Here is a 22,835-nt window from a genome sequence, read left to right on the forward strand (position 1 = left end):
TATTACGAATTAAACTCAAATATTACGTTCTTCAGACTTCAAATTTATATTCATTTTCTAGAAACATTTACCTACATTCGTAGAACCAGGTCAATGTATTTATTCACTTCACTGACCCCGCGTCAGGCGTGGCTCACTCCGCGATTTCGTCGCTTTGCTACAGCCGCTACAGGTAGCTAAAAGTACATCCGCTCCGCCCCAATTTTGGGGAAAGCCATAAGCCGCGCGTGGCGCTGTCGCCACCTAGCGGCCATATCTGTGCTGATCGTAACAGACGCGTTTTGTTAGAGAGTGAGTCTTCTGTAGTCCTATTATTTATTCTGTGCCCGCGTGTAAACATGAGAGCGCCCAAATGTCGTTACGGAAACAGCGGCATAGACATGCATACAAAATGCGGAGAATCAATCGTACTTTTAGGGTGATAATCGGAACCCTATCACTAAACCTATGCTGCCCTGTCTGTCTGTCAGCGGGCTCTATCTTAAGAACCTTCAATAGGGTTCTCAGATTGTTTTTATACCTCTTGCCACCACAAAAAAGCGGGCTCATATACATGTACCTCGGTGTCATCGTTATCACGGGGCATTGAGCAAACGTTTATACCCACCTTCCTGCCTAATAAATTTTCAAATCGAGGTTTGACGAAGGTCCACGCTCCCATATTTCTATGTTCTTCTTGACTCCATATGAATTCTAAAAAGGAAAAAAAGAGTAAATAAATTACTAGCGGTACCTTTATCGAGACAGCTATTTAAAAGACATATATACATAAGCAAAAGAAACTTATACCTACCTAGTTCACTATTTATCTGAAAGTTTCCGATCGGCGTCGATCAGCTAATAACGATGGGCAAAAGTTTTCCTACACGGATGACTGTTTGCTCAAAAAATATATTCGCCGGCAGTGTAAACAACGATCACTCCGTGATCAGTGATTAATATTTACACTGTAGGTATCACTATCATGTAGAACTCAAAATACTGAATCTACATCTAACATACATGTATGTCTTGTGCGAGAAAATAGTTGACCACTACATGCTTGATTGCCACCTACCGGACATACATGTATATAGTCTGCACCGAGTTTGACGTGCCACAGTGAGGAAGTTCGATCTCTCTAGTAGGGAGAGGTATCTACATATATAGATCTCTAGAGTAGAGAGGGTAAGCACGTTAGGATAAGTCTAGAAAGTTTTATATTTCCTTCTCTAGAGACCAACTGAGCATGATAAGATTGATAAGTGAAAGAATTTCCTTGTTTTCCCTGTCGAGCTTGAGTGAGACTTACTCCTAGTATTGGAATATTTGTCGAGCTCCGCCTGCAGCCCTTGCAGCGGGAAGGGGCTGAGTGACTCCAGCCTCACGATGGCTACATCTTCGATCCTGGCGCGCGCGCGCTCTTTATGCAGCTCGTAGTAATGTTTGCCGCTCACGAGAATCACCCGTTTCACCTTCAGCGGGTCGGCTAGTGGATCACCTGAAATGTTATTATCGTGGCAAATTGAACAACGAACGCTCTGAGTGGTACGACTCGCCAGAGCTGACCAAGGAAATGTTGCTAGCGAGAAATGCAAACTTCTATAAAAAAAAGTATGGTAGCTACTGAACATGTAATGGTTGACAGCGAATATCTTCAACATGCGTATTATGATCCTGCTAATTACCTACACGTAATTTGTCATGACTCATGACTTTCTAACATCGCGTGCTAGTAAGAAACAATAGGTACGTTATACCCTGTAGGGCTGTAGACCGAGATAAGAATTACCATAATATGCCTGCTGGTAGGCACAGGCTTGTTTGTCAGCGTGATGGCATTTAGTTAAAAAAGGCCATGATTAAGAATTACCAATAACGGGATTGAAATGTGTGCCGGGCGCGAAGTCCTGCAGCGGCGATGCCGCGTCGGCCAACCGCAGCAGCATTTTGGGGGCCACCACCACCAGCGGCTTCCTGTAGTTGCGCACCATCTGATATTCGAACAATCGATGGTTAGTTATTGTAGTTTCATATGAATTTTGGATGCTATGTATAAAGTAATAGTATTATGTTTATTTAACAATACGAGTTTCCTCAAAGTTCTAATAACCTTCAAACTAAAAGTAGGTATAACTTTCCTAAGTAATATTCAAAATTCATTAAGATTAATATTAGCATTGAGGCTTCGAAGTTTGGGAAGGCGTCTTTTGTTTTCAATAGCTTAAATCTTTAACCCCTTCATAACCTTTACCCTTACCTTTAACCTTTATCTTTATTAAATTCTTACTGTGTCCTTATGAGATGGAAGTTCTGTACTGTAGATGTAGGCGATGTAAAGGCACACGGTTTTGGAGTCCAATGACGCCCTCCTTATTTTCGGATAGCTGCAGGAATCGCTTAACCCTGCAGAAGAACTGCTTGGACGACGCATCATACCTGTCTTCTTAAGAGATGGAAGTATTGCGCTGGAGTCGTAGGGTTGGCGATGTGGAGGCACACAGCCTCGGAGTCCGGGGAGGCCTCCTTACTATCCGATAGTTGCAGGAATCGCTCCATCCTGCATGAAGAGTGTTCTGAGCATGCACCGTCGTAGCCGTGTGGCAGCAACATTACTAGTCCGTTGCTTCTCATCCATTTAGCTGTTGTTGATAAAAAAATGATTTATTTTACACGTTTAAAAAATACCGTTGTAAGTAGAACAAAGCTATCTGATGATCAGATGAAGACTTCAACTATACTGTAATGATATCAATGATGCCGATCCTTGGACGCCGTGCTAGGAGCCTTTAGAACGATTTAAGTAGCATTCCTTGGTCGTAGAACTGTGGTACTGAGACGAATTGGAAATTTCTGAACTTCCTCCTTCTGCCTGCCGTGGTGACTGCCTGCCGTTAGTAACAATGTATGTGCGTAGATGCTGTAGTATCGTGCGCCTGATTGTGCGACATACGCCACGCCAGTACATACTTACATTCTCCAGAAGCGATGAAAGTATCAACGATGATCTGCGCGCCGTTGTAGAAGTCTCCAAACTGCGCTTCCCAAATGCACAAGTTCGCGGGCGAGTCGTACGCCATCCCGTATTCGTACGCGAGCACCGCCTCTTCTGACAGGATGGAGTTTGCTACCTGATAAAAACACCTTAACTTAATTTATTTTACTAACAATTTCAATCCATTATCGAGTTGAATTCATAGATTTCCAAATCAGCTTTTTCTAGGGTAAAACATTATAAGTTTAAAAATGTAGTGTGTATAAACGTATCGTATTTTAATTTAGAACAGATATGGATTAGATACAGGCGATACAGCACGTCAGCGTAGCGGTATTCTAAGAGTGCTAAATCTAAGACAGTATATACCTATACCGACATTGCTGAAATAAATAATAGGAAAGAAAACAAAATAACTTTGTATTTATAACGTGAATAAGTACATAAAGATAATCTCCTATGCTGAGCGCAAGCGTTGTCATTCTATTTTAAATATTTTATTGAAGTAAGCATTCAGTAACACGCACATGGACGTTAATCTCATAACCGATCCCCTTCAGCGCCCGAGTTAAAAAGGTTTTCCAACGTAAAGCGGTTGGCGACATCAATTTGCCCGACTCTGGGATTACACTTTCATCCCTTTGAAGTATAGTATATAAGTGCCCAGTGGTTTATGACTACATTCAACTCGGACTGATCGAGAATCGTTTAATACCAAGTATTATTGAATTTCAAAAATACATTTGGCGAGTGAGGTCGGGATCGAAACGGTATTAATTTTTTTTAGAAAATTATAATAAGTTTTCTAAAAATAAATATAGCATAGCATTAACGACAGAGTTGACAATACGAGTAGAGGTAGAGTCGCTTAAATCGAAGTGACAAGCCGATTTCGCACGCACGCATGCATGATAATTTTTCAATTCTCACTCGGATTTGAGCCATTCAAAGCTCAGCCCTTTTGCACCAAACACGGGAAAATCGGAGTGTTATGATTATGAAATCAGTTTTGTATTTAGCGACCCTAGATACCTATTTATTAACTTTGTGGCATAACATTATTCCTCAGAATAATTTGTCTCTTTCTTCCAGGATTTTGTATCGGAAATTACTACCCCAATACTGTATGGAAAGGGTGATGACCCCGTAAATGTGTCGTCGGATTTTTAAACTAGAGGTCACACCATTTAAAAGAGCAAAGAAAAGCAAAAAGGAAAGAAAAAGTTACCGACGTACATATAACGGACGGAACTGTTTACTTTGCCGGAGATTAAAATTCTTTAGAACGGAACGGTCCTCGCCTGAATTCTCAATTATGTACTTGCATTTGCACACCAAGCAAGCGTATGAATGGTTTCGATAAAATGCATCTCCCATAATTGAATGTTTGTAGTTTCTGTACCAAGCAGAAAAATATATATCAAAGGACCGAACACAATGTATGTATTAAACTTTCATGAACGTGTAACATTTATTTCAGTAAGTGTAACATATTACCTACAATTACTTACTGGCCCGCTGTTGATACTATCTGCAGAGACATCTGACCCCCTTTGCATACAGACTATTATACCTTAAGGGTCATAGAGTCATAGGGATCTATTTACGTTATTTTTTTACCTGTGACTGAAGATTTTGATGTAGGTATAGAACTATTTCATAAAATTTGTCGACTACTATTAAGTAGTACCTTGACGATTGTCTACACGTTAACAGCGTTTTTTTTTTCTTTTTTTTTAAATCTATTTATTTAAAAGAAGCCTTTATCAAAAAGACACGTCGGCTCCGTTGGGCCTCTATAACAAAGAATTTCAACGAGCGATACTAAACAAAAACATCGAAAAAACTGTACACAAATTTCGCACTTTTTGAAAGGGGTTCCGCCAATATAGATTGGAAAACCCCAATATCCGTCACTGTATAATCCTGTTAACAGCGTTTTGTAATTTATTTGGCCTGCTTGTATACATTGCTGCATACATTTTTATTCTTACAAAAAACCTGTAGGGATTTTAAATTCATTTTTCACTTGTTGAAAAGGACACTGACAAATTACTGGATAAGGTTCCCGCGACATCATGTTTGTGGGTATTTACTTTTTAGAATGACCATTAAAGTATTGTAGTGTAGGATGGTCTCGCAATTTAGAGAGAGGTGAATGAAACGAATGATGAATGACTGAAAATGAACAAATGTATAGGAGAACAAGCATGGAAATAAATAAGAATACTAAAAATGCCACTGATACTTTCATGTCTTAATTGTATATTAGGTAGGTACTATACTGTCCTACCAAGAATTACGACCTATGTAACATTAAAAAAATACCCTGATCTCGCGCAATAAATCAGAAATTTAAACTAGGTATTTTTCTGTTGTGACAAAGGTAAATTCGTCATGCCTGTTATGGTCGTTACTCGTATACACTAAATATACTCGTATTACTAGATTACAGGCAGGCAGGCAGGCAAGGCAGGCATGGGGGTCGTTGTTAAGATTAAGACCGCCAACGACTACACCATTTGACAATTGACATATTACCTCTAGAAATGCTTTCTGCTGGGTATGTATGTGGTTGAGCGGTATGTAGATGTGTTCGGTGGCCTGGTCGACCAGCATGGCGTGCCGGTGGGAGAAGGTGCCGCGGCCGACGTCCTCGCCGCTCAGCCGCACGTTCACACCCTCCATCAGCAACGAACCTGTCACAATAACATCATGTGTATAGGTAGAATTTTTTATCTCCGAATGTTATGAACAACTCTTTAGTAGACTTATATCGACCGGGATATATGAACCGTGATTACCTTTTGTGTTGTTTTCGAGCTCCCGATATTTCGACGCAGTTACAACACAAAAGGTAATCACGGTTCATATACCGGTCGATATAAGTCTAGTGAAACTAACCGTGAATCATTCAAAACTGTAACTCTTTAGTACTTCATAATCGGACACTTTAAAAAATTTAACTATACATTCAACAGCAGATACCAAATGTAGGGAAGCTGTGTAGCTTTACATGCAAGGCGGCCAGATATCTCTGCAGTTGATTAATTGATTATACCTACATCTACATATGTAAATTAAAGTCGGTTTTAAACTCCGAATTCTTTTATCATTTATTTGAAACACGTTTGTATTTTTTTTAAGAAAGTAAGAAGTAAGAGCAATTGTAACGTACCTAGACTATACATATAAAAATAACTAACTAACTACTTATTACGGCTCAGCGACCCAAAGAGGATACATATAGAAAATACAAAAGTTGTGACTGTGTCCATCTTACAGCAACGGATGTAAATCGCGGTAATTTTAGTAAGGAGATAGTTTATGCAAAATTGCCTTGAAAGGGACACAGGCTACTCCATATCTCGGTCCCCAGGAGATATGATAAATACCCTTGCCTACGGTCCAAAAAGCTTCCTTTTTCTTTATTATTTTAGTCATGGCTGGGCACTGTGTAATGTTGATTCACTCTTATTTGGCGAACAAGGTATACTACCAACTATTTTATTTATTTATTCAGATTAATTACACAGCATAATAATAGTATTTGTTACTGTGTTGTGTTAATTGGTAGTTTAAAAGTTTGCCAAACTTTCCAATGACCCGCTATGCTGCAAACAGAGCATTGTATCAATGAATAAACGGCGAGGGATTGCAGGGATTACTCCCTTTGAAAGCCTGCATCGCGCTGTCCGGATTCGCTTATTACTAGGGAATGCGGTACCGGTACTCTTCCCAGAACCGGGACTGACATTTTCGGTACTGGGAAAGAACCGGGATTTCCCGGTACTTCGGTACTTTTCGGTACTGAGTATTACTTACATAAGTAAAACAGAAAATAAAGAATCAATTTTATGTACTTCAGTTTAAATAAGTGTTTAAGCACAACATAGAAAAGAACAAAATGGCGAAGATCAACACTAGCAAAAAGTGTGAAGTTTTCTTACTTTCTTCAATAATTACTTTGCACAAAATCTATAAGAAAACATGTCTCATAAACTATAATTTAAATAATCAACAAATGGAAAAGTAAATTAACGACTGTTAAGACCAAACAACAATTTTGTAACCTATCACTAATCAAGAAAAAATATAAATTTGTAGTTCTTGACAAATATATTCTCTTTTTGGGTCATACATTTGGATATAACTGGAGAAAAATTTTCTTGATTGTGCTGGCAGATTTTGACAGGGATTGACCAGCTTCTTCAAACAGCTGTCTCAAATCGAGAGATATGATAAAAAGTTTAAAAGGAACTCGGACGAGTGCAAGCATGCGACAAATTATGTCATTTTTGTTATTTTTGGGTTTACCTTCAGATTCGAAGTAGTATGTGAGTAGTTATCTCTTGTATTGGGTCCTGGTTGTGGGTCTGGCTGCACGTTAAGGACAATTAAAATAACCTTTTTTAAATGCTTACGTACCTAATCCACTAGTTGATTCACCTAAAGGTTTTAAAACTATACTGAACTGTTTCTAGTTTGCGACTTTCTTTTTCACATAGGTAATGTACGCGCGAATAATAACAAAATAACACTTTAGACATAAAGTACGTTCGGATTGGCCCGCTAGTCTATTTCTTCACATATATGTATATATACGATCAAACTACAACAGCTACAATACTTATAACTAAGTACTTGTAAGTCCGTCAGGCTCGGGACTTTGGGTAGTTAATAGTTATCGCTTCCGATGTCGGGTCGCCAACGTCTGAATCGTAGCAAAAGACTAACCGGGACTAACCTTAGGCAGTCGAAATTGCCGAGAGTACTACACGGGTGCTACGGAGATTACGAGCCAACTTTTAAATTGATTTAAATGCGCTTTACTTTACTAATTTTTCAGTACCGAAAAGTACCGAAGAACCGGGATTTTCAGTATCAGTACCGGTACCCGAAAAGTTGAAATTTCCCGGGATTTCCCGGTACTTTCGGTACCGGGAATTCCCGGGAGCATTCTCTACTTATTACTCGTACTTATCAGGCTAACCATCGTCGATAAAAAAAAACTGTTTTATTACCAAATGCCAAAGCTTCAGCTGTTGCCCAATCCAGCGATTTCCCATCTGTTAATTTTGATATGCGATTGTTCACGTGCATCTTTGCTAAATGTGGGTGGATGTTCTGAAACAACAATAATTATTTCACTTTCACAAGAGCCTTTAATTAAATGAGATAGGCTATAGGTTTAATTATTTTTAATATCACCTTAAGTACACTTCAGGTGACTGAGGTGACTAAGAGGATCAATCGCTTATACCTACATTCCGTGTCATATCTACCATCTGTTTTTTGCTCAAGGGCTATATATAGATGGTTTAGCAGTAGGGTGGTAAAAAAGCTTTGCGAGAAAATGTCGTCACATGGTTGAATTCAAACACCAACGGTTGAGTAGGTATATGTAGGTTTGGTAGCTGCCAATTTACTTTGTGCGTTAAGCCGTTAATTGGGTGTTGTGTAAGACAGCAGCCGTAAAGCCATCAATCGTAAAGAAGCCGTAAAAGCTTTCAACAATCAAGTTCCCAATTTGAATGATGAAACCTAAAAAGGTCTAATTTCCCGCGGCAGTCGCTTTGTCAACTAATACCTACGCTAATTCAACGTATTGTGGGCTGGTTTTCTTTCATGCCAACAGGAACGCGCTAAGTGAAAAGAGAGACGAGGGTAGGGCCCTTTCTGAATTAGCAGTAAAAATCGGTGCTACATCAGTCCAAATAGGTACTCACAAAGTCGCTAGGAGTGTGAACAGAGGCGCGCCCGATGGTTTGCAGTAAATTCAGGTCGGCACCCGTGTCCCAAGTTTCGACGGCGCGTGGCGCACCGCCCATGCCGGCCCACTGCTCTTGGAAGTACGAAGCCTGCAATATATACCTATGTTTGAGAATGTAGGTACTATGAGTAAGTCGTCGCCGGTAAGGTACCTCTGTAAGCTAAAATTATATTGTCCTGCATTCGGCAATATAATTTTAGCCTACAGGTAACGACCTTCACAATATCTCTTTGATATTGTAAAATGGTACTTAGGTAAAGACACAAGTTATCCGACTAACGGGATAAAATGCTTAATTATACATGAACAGATAGAGATACCAAAATACAACAAGTAGAATACGCTATTAATTTGTGTGAATGATATATACTCTTGTATAAAAAGTATAGTATAGTATAAAAGGGCTGATTAAGACGGCGCGCAAACTCGTATGCGATTTTAGTTATATACATTGCGGACTGTTGGTTACATCCAATTCAACCGACCAATCAAAACCCGCTAAGGGCTCAATTAGACGGTACGAGAACTCGCGTGCGAGTGTCATTATCATTACATTGCGTCATTTGAACGGTCGACTGAATTGATGTCACCTCAATGGTCCGCAATGTAATTAAAATCGTATACAAGTTTGCGCGCCGTCTAAATGAGCCCAATAAGCCCTTAGTCTCAATACCTGCCACAATATTTAGTGCCGTAAGACGCGGTTTTATGTAAATATTTTGTTTAATATTTAACATCTTCGTGTTCTTACCTCAGGTTTATAAGAATTTGCAGCTTCTAATTGTGATTGTAAATATTTCGTGTATTCAGCTGAAATGTTTTGGGTTTCGTCTTCTTTCATAACACCTTCCGACACTAGTTTTTCTGCATACAGATCAGGAATTGTTCTGAAAGTAAACAGTGAATATCATTCGGTTTAGTAGTAAATCTCGTCAGAAATCAAAAATTGTTACAGTTAAATTATTGCGTAGTATGGGAGATTATAAGGGATAACTGCATGGAAAGCCCAGCTGCATTGTGCTGCTTACTTGCGGTTATGTATGACCTTGTAGAGCAAAGGGTTGGTGAAGGTGGGGTCATCGACCTCGTTGTGACCCCAGCGCCGGAAGCAGTTGTAGTCCAAAAATACGTCCTTGCGGAACCGCCGCTGATATTCGAACGCTATGTTTGTTGCTTTCTGGACTAACTGCATAATAAGAGTAAGATTAAACAAAGGTGAAAGTTAAATAAAACAGATTGAATGTTGGAAGTCAAACAAAAATCTTGCCACCTTATGCCACGAGCCATGAATTTCATGCATGCATTTTTGGGACGATAAAAATAGATCAATTTTCTGTATACTTAGTAAGAATCAAATTTGAAATTAACCAAGGAGTTATCTAAGAAACGTCAAACAAATTAATCAAACGGCTCTTAAAAATAACACATTTGTTTTGATGTTTGAAACTTCTTTAACGGAAATAATAGTATATTTTCATCGATATTCCCTGTGTTTAAGTACCATCAACAACATTTCATGGTGAGAGTATATGTCAAATGTTTGTAACCAAGAGTAAAAATATTAAACGGAACATTTGTTCACCCGATGCAAGTTTTCATCAACACGCTTATTGGATTAAATTGTTAAGACGGCGCCAGATTTTCCGTCTGGTTTTCCTCCGCGCTTTGCTTTCCCCTTTTTCGCTTAGATTTGTTCCCAATCTAAGCCGGCTTAGAAAAAGTTCGATCGATACGGTGATCACGTTACTGCCGGCCTAGCCAAGGTGACAATCGCTATCGCTTCGCCATCGAATCGCTTTGTGTCTCTCTATCACTCTTCCATATTAGCGTGACAGTGACAGTTGCGTTTCGATCGCTACGGAGCGTGATTGGCACGTTGGCTACGCGGCCTGTATAGATACAGTCATCTTCAGATATATCGGAACATTTATTATCAAAACGTTAAAATGCATGTTCGATAATATGTTTTAGCACCTTGGCCGATCCGATATATATGATGGCGATTAGACATAGCCACTTTCATGGAATAAAATTTTTCGGAAACTGTCTAAGTTATTTTTTTTCTGAAAACCGACCTCTGGATGGTCGGCGTTGACGTGTATGACGGGAGCCGCTATTGTCTTCGCCAAGTCTGTGACGTAACGGCAGGACCGTCCTCGGTGAGCAGGCAATGTGAATCCCACCTGTAAATTATACCGAGTAAGTAATATAATATAACACTGAATATAACATTTAAACTAGACTTAGTTTCAATTCTAACAACAATCATATTATTGCCTACTTTTTGACTTCCCGGTTTCACATATACATGTAGAATTGCCACATGATTTCTGGTTGACCCTAAGGTTCTTGTAATAATCAGTACCTATAGATATATAATTATTAAAATAAGTTGATTTTGGACAATGAAAGACAAAAGTACCCATACAAAATGAGCATAATCAAATCAATCACCATTTTAATTCGTAAGTACAAATAGGATGTAACTAAATCCCTGTCTCTATTTTTATGGCCATAATCAAATGGGTGTCTATAACATAAATCACGATCATATTATTGATTTGAATATATCTGAAGCAAAACATTCAATTTTCAGCCATATTTGGCGCTTAAAAATTACAAAGCCCCCGAGCGACATTCGAACTTTAAAAAAAAAAATCCGTTTAGGGAGCGAGCGCGAAGTGTCTCCATTTTAGCTTCGGCAAAAATGCTTTGTTATGTCCGGCTGTCCGGCTGTCCGGCTGCCCGGTGCAAGCGTAGGGTGCAAGTTGTATTTACCTACCGATAAAATTTTGTGAGTAGGTGTTTATATAAATATATGGTTTTTTGTGTACCTACTTATTCAGTTCTTGGAAATTGTCAAAATGGCGGAGCTTTGGGGGTTCGCGAGATCTACAGCTAGCAGAACCACTGGATATGTTATGGATATATTATTACGCAGAACATCTCGCTTGCACTAATTTATAAGTACAGTATACAGTAAGTAAATAAGCGAGCTGCATGGGTGAATAATGTCAACACAAGATGAAATTGCCATCATTTTGTAAATTCGAATCGGCCTCCTTGTCGCCTCAGGATACGATCTGAGCTAGGTCATGCGACGAGTTTAGTGAAGAGTTCATGTGTCTATGACATACCTAATGTTCGCTCAGAAACATCATGATTATTATGGTTCTAGAACCGTCGTCCTAAACCAACGAGCCTTGCACCGTAACTCGTGGGCCTCGTGGCATTACATCGTAACGACAATAAGACAATAAAGTAAACATAGTATTGATTTGATTCATAACTGTAGTGTGGGACTACCTACTTACAAAAAAGTTTCACAATACAAAAGAAAATAAATAGGGCCACCGTTTTTACGGGTACGATAGGGAATTGAATATTTCATTTTGGCTGTCAGCTCATTACATATTCATAAAGAAATATAAAGGGTTTCAATTTGAAGCACGCACGTAAATGTCACTTTGGAGTTGCAAATATCCCAAGGTAGTCTATCTCTGTCCGCACATTACTTATGAAGGCCGAACGCTTATTACTTACCATGGTTTACTGGGGTTTTATAAGAGTTTTGCACCGTTTAGAGTAGAGGCTGTAGTTCCATATTTTTTTTCTTATTTAAGGGCTTAAAGTACTTATGGGGGTTTTCGAAAAAGGAATCTACAAGTCATTAAAGGGTCGGAAACGCGCATTAGACTTCAAGAGCAGGCGCAAGTGTTATAGGTAACTGTAGAAACTTACTATCATATGAGCCCAGTTTTTTGTTACTTCGTCACTTACGTGATAAACTGATAAACAAAAACGTTTTGAAAAGTATAATATGTAAGTTAAACCATGCGAGACTATTTGTTTCAGTGATAATTATTTCTAGCCACATCTGCACCTACAGCGAATCATCCGAGATTTAAATAATTGAAATACCTCCCCAATGCACAATGCATTTCCGGTACAGTCTTCCGTGGAAATTGAATTTTGCATGTCGGACGGAATAACGGGGATCACGAGTCTAGGATAATACACGTGCAGCCTGCTTTTCCGGCACAAAGCTTCCCATCGGAATTTTAATATTAACTTAATGTTGGAATCTCTCCCTGGTTCTATTAGACAATAAAGAATATCGTAATAAGTAAGTTATGACACAATATAAAACTGCTTGAGTAGGTATTTACTTGTCAGCGTAAAAATATTTTGAAAACTCTGCTTTGATTTGTTACTTTAAAACGCGGGGAAACATTGACCATCGAGTTTAAAACTATAAGGTATTGTTTTTCGTACCCTTTTATCATGTATTATTGATACGATTGCCAACCACCTCATAAAATTATTCTTGCGTTGCAATGTTTCCCTGCCATTCAAAGTAACCCCACTTGAAATAAGGTACTATTTACAGAAGGTAGAGATGCTCAGCTCGCGTTAGGTTTTCTGGGCTATAACCGCGAAAATCGAAGTTCGTCAATTGCGGGCATTTGTCTCTGTCACTCTAATTACGTCTTAATGAGAGTAAAAGAGAAAAATCCCCGCAATTTGCGAATCTCGGTTTTCGCGGTAGCCCCTCTGATTCCTAATAAATGGGGATCGACAATCTTTCAATGTGGTATCTTAATGTCAATTTTCATGTGGTATCTTAATGTCAATTTTAGCATATCAGTAAGATGTGTTGTTAGACCGTACAGATTCATTTATTTATTCCAACCAGTAAATATATTCATGAAGCAGCTTATGCAAGTGAAACTTCATTAGGTACTTTAACAACACGGGATTAGAAAACGTATGCATCAGCTAACCGTAGTTTCCCACAAAGCCTCGCATGAATAATTTGTTTCAGCGCTGAGAGTTTTGCTTCTTTATTCCATTTTGTAAACCAAGATGATGCTATCCTGCAAAATATTGTGTAAACTTGTTGTTATACTTGTAGGTATAACAATAAGTTTAAGTCGCGCAACGCGAGTCCTGGACAAAGAATGTACAGTGTACATTGTTTCTACTAAGCAGTAATTTAACTCCATAATAAAATATTGAGACCACGAATGTAACCTTTGTGTAACTAATGAGGGTTTTTGGTAGGTACCTATATAAATTAAATTACAATTTCTAAATAATTTTGATGTGTTCGGTGGAAATCATAAATGTATACATGCCATGTGAATGTCACCTTTAATACGAGAATGCAGAAAGTTAAGCAAGTAGATACTTGAATATGTAGATATGTATGTACATATAATATGGAGTAAGTTCTTCTTGTAACCGCTCTTGCGACGGAGACATTTACGAATATCATGTGAAAAAAACGTGTTAGTTACTTACTGCCGTATTCGAACTTCAAGATATTCACAAGAGACGACACGTACTAGATCCATTTTAGATACGTTATAGTTTAGATTTCAACTAGTTCCCTTTTGTAGTGCAATTCGGGCAACCAATGTCACTTTTACGATAGATCGTGTTAGATATCTATTAGATGTGAATTAGATCTATTCTCTAAGTAATATCTTGTGGAAATCGTTCAAGAGTATCTCCAGAATCGCCGAAATGTCAAATTTGACAGGTTAGATCTTAAACATATCGTTATCGTATCTTGGCGATCTCTAAAAGATATCTAATAGATGTCTATTACAAAATCCGAATCGGGCCCATAGTCTCACTCGTTACGCTCGTATTTAGAAACCGGTAAGATAAGTTGCTGCTTTAGCTTCGCGTGTGGATCCTTATATAAGTAGGCACTTTATGAAAATTGTATTGAAGTTTGCTTTCCATGAGAGTAAATAATAAAACTTTTGTGAACACGTCGAGTAAACATTTTCTATATTTTCAGAATAGAACTTTGATTTTGTTCAAGAACTTCGCATTCTTATTTATACTGATGAAACTTTACGTTGAAATAACTCAGGTTAGGTACATATGTTCGGACTTCGTCCTTGATGATAGATCAACATCGTTTTTTTACTTCACCAACACCATTGTCGGGTAAAAATTAAGCTTTAAAACATTTTTAATGTGTGCAAACATAATGAAAGTCTTGTATCGACAATAATGATATAAGATACTTTGGATAAAAGGCTATAGTCAAAAATTGCGAACTAGAGTCTATTGAAGCACGACAGAACAACTTAACCTAGAGGTATAGGGAATATAGGCATCACCCTGGTTACTTAGAGTATGTGTGAAAAGAGAAGATTCGTAGAATGTATGGGCTTCCTTACATTCCTCGACTCTTTTCTTTCCGCACAGACTATATCAATATTATGGCATTAACGATAGCAAAAAACCTTACTCGCCCTGCCAGTATGAGTATTGCTGATCCGTATACATACATATATCTCTAGCTCCTGTCCGTGACAAAAACTATCCCATGTCCTGACTCAAACAAACTATCACCATACCCAATTTCATCTAAATCGGTTCAGCGGTTTAAGCGTGAAGAGATAACAGTAAGTACAGATAGGCAGGTAGAGTTGTTTTTTCATGATCAATGTCAAAAGAGCGCTGTTATTCACATGTATAGGGTGACAGTTCAGTATAGTATGAAAAAAATTGCTCCAGTGAAATTCCGAAACATGGCGCGTGATCATATATTCCTGCAGGGCTAAGATGGCTGGCTCTTTATCATTTGTCACCATGGCTGTCACGTTTTAACAAATATGTAAGTGCGAAAATGACGCATGGCATGACATGTGATAAAAATGCGACCATGATAGCTGGTCAGGTCAGGCTTTTTAATGTTTGTAGGAACACCTTTATGGTAGGGACTAGTAGGGATATAATCTTACTTGGTTGTTGACGATGACGTGTATGGATCCGCCGATATCGAAGTGCGGCGCGCGGGAGAGCATGAGACCCTCTTGGTTGATGCCCTGACCGGTGAAGGCTGCGTCACCGTGGATCTGCGAGCATAATACAGTATATAGTATAAACACAAGAATAAAACAAAGTGACAGCTACATACACGTCTAGAAAGAATTAAGGTTAACCGGGATAGGTATCCGTTAATATTAAATAGATGGCGCTGCACGGCTCCATTCGTTTTGTTGTAACTGAAATATCAAATGTCACATATAGCAATCAGAGTAACCGCATAATGTACGGCAGGTAGCGATACCTACTTCAGTTGTCAAACTCGAGGCACGAATTCTTCTTAGACTAACCACCTCTTCTACAATCAGTAACTCTTTGTTGTGTGTTTTCTACTAGTTTTAATAGCTTTTAACCTAACCGTAAACCCAATGAAGCTTAAGTTAAAATATAGAGAACTATTAGGAAATTTTAGGTATGGTTAGTTGTGCCTGCCTAGTTGTTACATAAGACAACAAACTGGACGAACTATAGTTTAGCTAAAATTCAAAATAAACTAATTCCGTTAAAAGGGTAGGGACCCTACCCACTCTAAAATATGCCACAGTATTAATAATTACATTTAATATAAGTTACATACGATAATGGGTTTCACGAATAAATATAAATAAAAAATGTATAATATATCCATCCTAACTCAATATTGGGGTAGCCATCGGGTCCGGGGCAGGAAATTGGGATAGGTTGGTTGGTCCAAGGTTATCAACTTATCAACTTATCAAAAGACTCAATTATGACAATAAGTACCGAAATCGAAAACAGAGCAAATAAGTCCAAAAGGTTGTTGGTTACGTTTTATGTAGGTTACCTATGTAACAATTTGTATATGTATAATTTGGTAACAATACCGCCGCCGCATCAAACTGACTCCACAGCAAACTCGACGTCGGAACCATGGTAGTAATCAAGGACAAGAATCTACCGCCGCTTATGTGGCTGCTCGGCCGCATCGTCCAAGTACTGCCTGGCAGAGATGGCATCGCAAGAGTAGCCGACATAAAGACGAAAAAGGGAGTCATTCGTCGGGCCTTCAACACAATTTGTCCTCTACCCATCCAAGATCTTGAAGACCCAAGCTCTTCAATGCCGGGAGTATATGTTGGTAACAATACCGCCGCCGCATCAAACAGACTCCACAGCAACAGCGATGACGTCACGTCACCGGACCGGTTAGCCGGCGACAGGCCCGGGGACCGGTCCGCGGGGGGACGGGCAGAATCGAAATAACGGCTCGCGGAACGCACACATATCGCGTCGCGTCCAAATTAATTATAAATAATAAGAATATCTTTGTAACTACCAGTAATTAAAAATAGTGTTTACAGTCCGCTATCGTTTTATTCAGCAGTCTAGATCTCCTGGATTCATCTAAATACTACGAACTAGGCACTAGACGCAACAGTTATGTTACCTACTGCACAGTACCAGATGTACAACAACGCCGTAAAATTCAAAATATTTCTTCACAATTCTTTGAATGTTCTCTCGAATCGTTATTGCTCGAATTTATAATCCATCGTCAATATTCAGGACACGTTTGTATGCCGTCCGAAGAAGGCCAAAGGGCCATCATCATATATTTGTGTTAAGGAATCTTACTTGCAAATTTAATACTTTATCTCCCATCTTGGAGGAACCGTCGGTCGAGTAATCCCCTTCTTTCAGCTGCAGTTGTTTGGATCGCGCCTTGCCCATAGACACTGGGTTGGCGGCCTGTAAATCAATACATAGGTAAGTAAATACTATTTTATGGTACCTACATATTACCATCATCTAACTATCCATGTATTATTTGTATTAGCATGTCACCATAAATTGATAAGTACCTATGTGGCACCCCTAAAGTCGCAAGCATTCTTTGGTCACATGTGAGCCATCGACGTTTTATTCTGGCGCTATATAAAACTATTTTATTATATTTTCTGTGAAAGAAGAATGGAATCGGAAGCTGATCATATAAACATGTAACATCGAACTTCGTCGTCGTTTCGTTGAAATCATCGCTTAATACAAATACATCAAGTCACCAGTTAAAACTTTTATCAAATTTTATATTTTGTTTAAGTACATTAAGTACCTAACCAAAACGAAAATATGTACCTCCAAATGAGACGGGCAGTTGACCAGGGAAAATCGAACTGATTTACCATTCCGGACTATATCTGATGAGGAACCTGCAAAAATAAGAATACAAAAGATCATCCAATGGCTCAAATGTAGGAATAAAAGATTGTTCGGTTTCTTACTACTTGTAGCGAAGTAGAACTAGAACCACCCTGAGCGACAGAGTAAATTGAATGCTAATATTAGCGGTCAACTTCTTGAGTCGTAATCGTAATTATCTTTATTTTACCGATAAACAAGATTTATATGTCACTTACCTACATTAAAACCCTACTTTACAAAAGCTTTTAAAGCCCAAAAGATATTTTGTATTGCTACTTATATTTTCTAAATTGTCACAATACACATAAACTACCTACATATTAACATTCAAATCCGTAGACATTAATTCATTTATTCTACTGCTTACGTACTTCATATATCAATGGTACGACTCAAGTACCAAGGTAATAGTTAGGGAGGCGAATAGGGGAATTTTCGGCAATACTCGAGCGTGGCAGTTTAAGATATGAGAGATACCTTAGACCTAATAGAACAACCTTGTAAAGTATTTAGCTCTATATGTAGTGACGCGCGCCTAGGATAGACGATCAGATTAGTAAAAAAAAATGGGTAGTCTGAAATACTCGAGCGCGTCAGGGTAAGATATTGGGGGTTGATTTTAGTGTTTAAAGACTAAATTTAACTAATTTGACGATAAGTCCTTGACGCCGCCGAGTTATAGGGTCGCGAACTTGTAAAAAAAAACGTTAATTCTCAAGCGCGATTTTTTTTTATTTTATTTTGAAGAATATAATCTAAAACTTACTAAAAATACAAAATCTGCCGGTTTCCGCATGACCGGAAGTGTGGAGGAGCCATTTCGTCTTCCTAAGAACGCGTTGCGGCATATAAGTCGCGAACGATACATTTTACAAAAAAAAAGTTTAAATAAACAAAAAAGGTAATTTTATTTTACACAAAAAAGGTCTCTTTACATTTATGTCCAAATAAAAAGCGCGGCCACGGAATTTTTTGAACCAAAAAACCTTTTTCGGTCAGATTAAGAGAACCCACCAACATTTTTGTCAGATTAAAAAAATATGCTTTCAGGATACCGAGATAAACCTCCCCTATGAAAATCTGACGCGCTCGAGTATTTCAAAAAAACTTTTTTTTTTGCATTTTCAAAAATTCATCGTAACTTATCGTCACGCCGAAATCGTCAGTTTTTTTAAAAGAAGCTTCCTTGGGGCCTACTTAACACCCCTTCCGAAAATCTGACGCGCTCGAGTAAATTTTTTTTTTTTGCATTTTTGACTACTTTATATGCCTACCCCCACCACGCAAACCGGCAGATTAGTATACCGTTGTTATCAGAGGCACTCGGGGCATACGTAGTATGAATATCTGACGCGCTCGAGAATGCCCAAGTAACTGTTTTTTTTAACATTTTTGAAAAACCGTTCACGCCAAACCCATCGCTAAAATGGTTTTTGCCATACGAGCTTTTCTTTTCGAAATTATTTTATCTTTCGATTTTGATAGGTCTCGACGGCGCCGTTCAATTACGCCATTTAGCTACCTCGCCTCCCTAACTATAATAAGTAGTATGCTTAAACATAACACGTTGAATCCCACGAGAGCAACCCGATAGTTTTGGATTCGGCGATTGGATGCGGTCGAACATTTTTTGCTGCCGTTTTATATGTAGGTACGGATACGATGAAAAGCTTTTGGCAGGTGTCTGAAGTGAAGGTAGATTTTCTGTTTTATTGAATGGATATAAAGCTCTTTCTAACTTACCGTATTTAAATTAACAATAATTAGTGTAAACCCTTACTGAAATGCATGACCGTATCGCAGGCGGCGCCAGCCTCCTCAGGGAACTCTGGTTGCCCACTGAACTTGTGGAATATCCTAACTGGCGGGCAGCCCAGCAGCCCCGTCAGGGTATTCAGCTTTCCGCGATGCGCCATGTTCACTGTCACATGCTGGACTCCCTCTAAAAAAAACAGATGTAAAAGCCTAGGAATTGTGACACTTACGAAAACCATCGCTTGGAATAAGGCTACACTTGAAAAAAACTTTTTTTGAATGAACACTGAGTAAACTTTATTATATGTTGCATGGAGGGAAATAGATGCCTGACTAGAACCTTGCACATGATAAGAGCTATCTGTGTAAATAAATAATAATAATAATAAACCATGCTGCAAAGAAGTCATGCACTTCTAGAAACTCAGCTCGCAGCAGCTCTTTGACTATGTATAACCACGCGAACCACGTTCGACGTGTTACCTCCCTGTCACATTTACGTACTAATTTACAAGTGCGACAGAGAGGCAACACGTCGAGCGTGGTTCGCGGTAGGGCCCCTGTTCACCTGAGGTAGTCAGTTCAAACAGCGTTGAGAAGAACGTTAGGAGCGATTCAGCGCCTTCCCCGCAATACCGCTTGACGGAGGGGAACTTCACCGCTAAGAACTTATCCCACGCCTGTGACTGCAGCAGCTCTTTGGCTATTTCTAGACGACGTGTTTTGTTTATGTGGTCTACTCCGCTCTCCACTCGTTGCGCGAACCATTCTCGCTCGGCTTCTGTCTGTAAATAGCAAAAAAGGTATTTTCACCAAACCATAGACTCTCTTATTTCTTCAGAAAAGAATGAGAAAGTTAAAATTTAACTACATAACAAGAGTGGCAAAGACGAAAATTTTGAATTGTTTTCTCATGTTCGCTGGCAGAATGGCTTTTGAAGTAATGATTTTGAATGATACATAATTTAATAGCGTTTATTTGAATTTGATTTACAATATTTAACAGCTAGTACTATCTATCTTTCTCTCTTTTTTTCGCGTTGGTGTGGTGAAAAATGTTACGTTTCACTCGGTAGCAAAGTTTGTTTAACGCTCGTGCCTTGAAACTCTAAAAACACTTTTTGAACAACTCGCTACTCTCGTGGTTAAATTTTAGAATGTTTTGCTATATCAGACACGAGGGGTTAAACAACTTTGGCTCCTTGTAAACCAAATAAACTAGGTAATCATTATTTAAGTAGGTATGTAGGTAATTAACTTGTTACTTAAAAACCATTATTTGCATTACAGTATTAAATTTATTCTTTATCATGTTTAATAATTACTTCAAGTTCACCTTAACCCTTAAATGCATAGTGATGCATTTATACACACAACATAAACATCAAATGTTATGCATTATTAAACAAATTCTATTTGTTCTTGTATATTATTTCAATAGGTAGTAATTGTATATTATTTCAAATGGAAGTTGATGATTTTTAGTATGTGATTTTGGGCAGATTTTTCGGGGTTTGTAATTATTTTATATTTAAAAACTTTATCATAGGTATATCACAAATAGTGTACCTTTCTAATGGTAGTAAAAAAATTCATATATCTATTACTGAAAATTACATATTTACATAAATATGATTAAGCCAATTCAACTTCTAACACTGATTTCGCAGTGAAAATCGAAGTTATATTTTTTTTACTATTTTTCCTAGAATCGGCAAACAATTATGTGATACATATATTAATTTCGGGCTAAAAGAAAAAGTCATGCATTTAAGGGTTAAAGTTGCCTAACACGAAACGGAGCGAAAAAAAGCTTTTAAGCTTTTTCAGTGTGACTATTAAAAGGAAAGCACTAAAGAACGACAGAAATAAAAAGGGTAAACACGTTTTTGCAAAGCCAAAATATGTTGCGAATTGAAACATGAATTATTGCATAAAGTTCACTTCACCTGCCACTAACATGCCTTGTGATTGGTGAGTATTTCTTGTATTTTACTGGTTTCTTAAGTAAAATTGCGAAGTGCATGTTTTATAAAAGAAAGAAATAGTTATTTGTTTTACAAGGGGGCAAAGTTGATGTTAACCGCTAATATTGATACCCAAGCAAGGGAAAGATTCCAAAATTGAACCACGAGCGTAGCGAGTGGTTCGAAAAATGGAATCTTGAGCGTTGCGAGGGTTTCAAAGCACGAGGGTTAAACAAAATTTGCCCCCGAGTGAAACACAAAATTTTTCACCACACCAACCCGTAGCAAATATTAAATGTATAATATCAAACAATATCAAACAAAATCAAACCAAATCAAATCCAAATTAATGTTATTAAATATTTATCATCCAAAATCATCATTTAAATTCAATTCTACCAGCAAACATAAGAAAACAACTCAAAATTTGCATTTGATTACTTTGCCTCACATGTGAATAAAATGCAACTTTGCTATCAGTTTTTGAAGTGCAAAGTAAGCCTTTCCGAGCTGGTGTGGTGAAAAACTATTTTCTGTTAGCAGGCAAGCATATAAGGTAAATAACGTTGTCAAAGCGTATTTTTAATTCATGGTGAAATGTTCGGATTGACGTCTTTTAGACGTGGAAATTAGTATTTTTTACTTTTTGCATTTACTACTAAGTATTTGAATTGAAGTATTACTTATTTTTCTAAGAAATTTGAATATTTACTCCTGTCACTCTTATCAGTGTAAAAGTAATTTATTCAATGCGTTTGTGTATAAGTATACAGCTATAGGTAGGTAGCTACATGCAAGAGGACCTTTAGCTAAGATTTTTGCTATAGGTTGGTCACTTGATCAGTCAATTTTGACAATCTCAGAGACTTTAGTACAGTCAGCATCAAATAGATAGCGACGGACACAGTGGCCAAATGTATCGGTACACAACAATATATTTGGCCACTTTGGCCGTCATTATTTATTTGACGGTGACTGTGCGTCAATGTTCAAAACGTTAAAAAGTTGATTCCCTACAGTTTAGCCAGATTTTATGGCTCCTCTACACGATGGGCCAACGCCGGCCACTCCAAGGGACGCATCCATGCGGTAGAATGAGATAGCAATATCATTTGCTCTTTCTAACGCATAAATGCGTCCTTTGGAGTGGCCGGCGTTGGCCCATCGAGTAGAGGAGCCATTATATTTTTCCGCATGTTTCCTGCTGGCACAGCTGGCTGAACTGTTGGACGCGATACGCTGTTAACAAACGTTGTCGTTGATTGAATTTCATATCCACGCGGATTTTTTCGAATTTGACGCGCGGCCCGGCTCGGAGAGAATTGAATGGGTGCATTCAGATTGGATTTCA

The 22,835-nt window shown here is 38.3% G+C and overlaps 1 protein-coding gene across 1 annotated transcript in view; it reads right to left on the reverse strand.

The window, feature by feature from the left end:
* Positions 1-22,835, reverse strand: part of LOC134659387 (probable 2-oxoglutarate dehydrogenase E1 component DHKTD1 homolog, mitochondrial) — a 35,666-nt gene that overhangs the window by 1,411 nt on the left and 11,420 nt on the right. The window contains exons 4-19 of the mRNA XM_063515044.1: positions 20,086-20,302; positions 19,543-19,704; positions 17,697-17,770; positions 17,196-17,309; positions 15,515-15,628; positions 10,823-10,930; positions 9,776-9,933; positions 9,499-9,634; positions 8,704-8,835; positions 7,999-8,101; positions 5,516-5,673; positions 2,954-3,110; positions 2,419-2,621; positions 1,853-1,973; positions 1,292-1,480; positions 608-693 (exon numbers count right to left, since the gene is read on the reverse strand). Coding sequence (XP_063371114.1) covers positions 608-693; positions 1,292-1,480; positions 1,853-1,973; positions 2,419-2,621; positions 2,954-3,110; positions 5,516-5,673; positions 7,999-8,101; positions 8,704-8,835; positions 9,499-9,634; positions 9,776-9,933; positions 10,823-10,930; positions 15,515-15,628; positions 17,196-17,309; positions 17,697-17,770; positions 19,543-19,704; positions 20,086-20,302 — 2,232 coding nt within the window. The remainder of the gene's footprint in view (positions 1-607; positions 694-1,291; positions 1,481-1,852; positions 1,974-2,418; positions 2,622-2,953; positions 3,111-5,515; positions 5,674-7,998; positions 8,102-8,703; positions 8,836-9,498; positions 9,635-9,775; positions 9,934-10,822; positions 10,931-15,514; positions 15,629-17,195; positions 17,310-17,696; positions 17,771-19,542; positions 19,705-20,085; positions 20,303-22,835) is intronic.

The sequence above is a fragment of the Cydia amplana genome, chromosome 2 (genome assembly GCF_948474715.1).
Source record: "Cydia amplana chromosome 2, ilCydAmpl1.1, whole genome shotgun sequence".
Taxonomy (NCBI): domain Eukaryota; kingdom Metazoa; phylum Arthropoda; class Insecta; order Lepidoptera; family Tortricidae; genus Cydia; species Cydia amplana.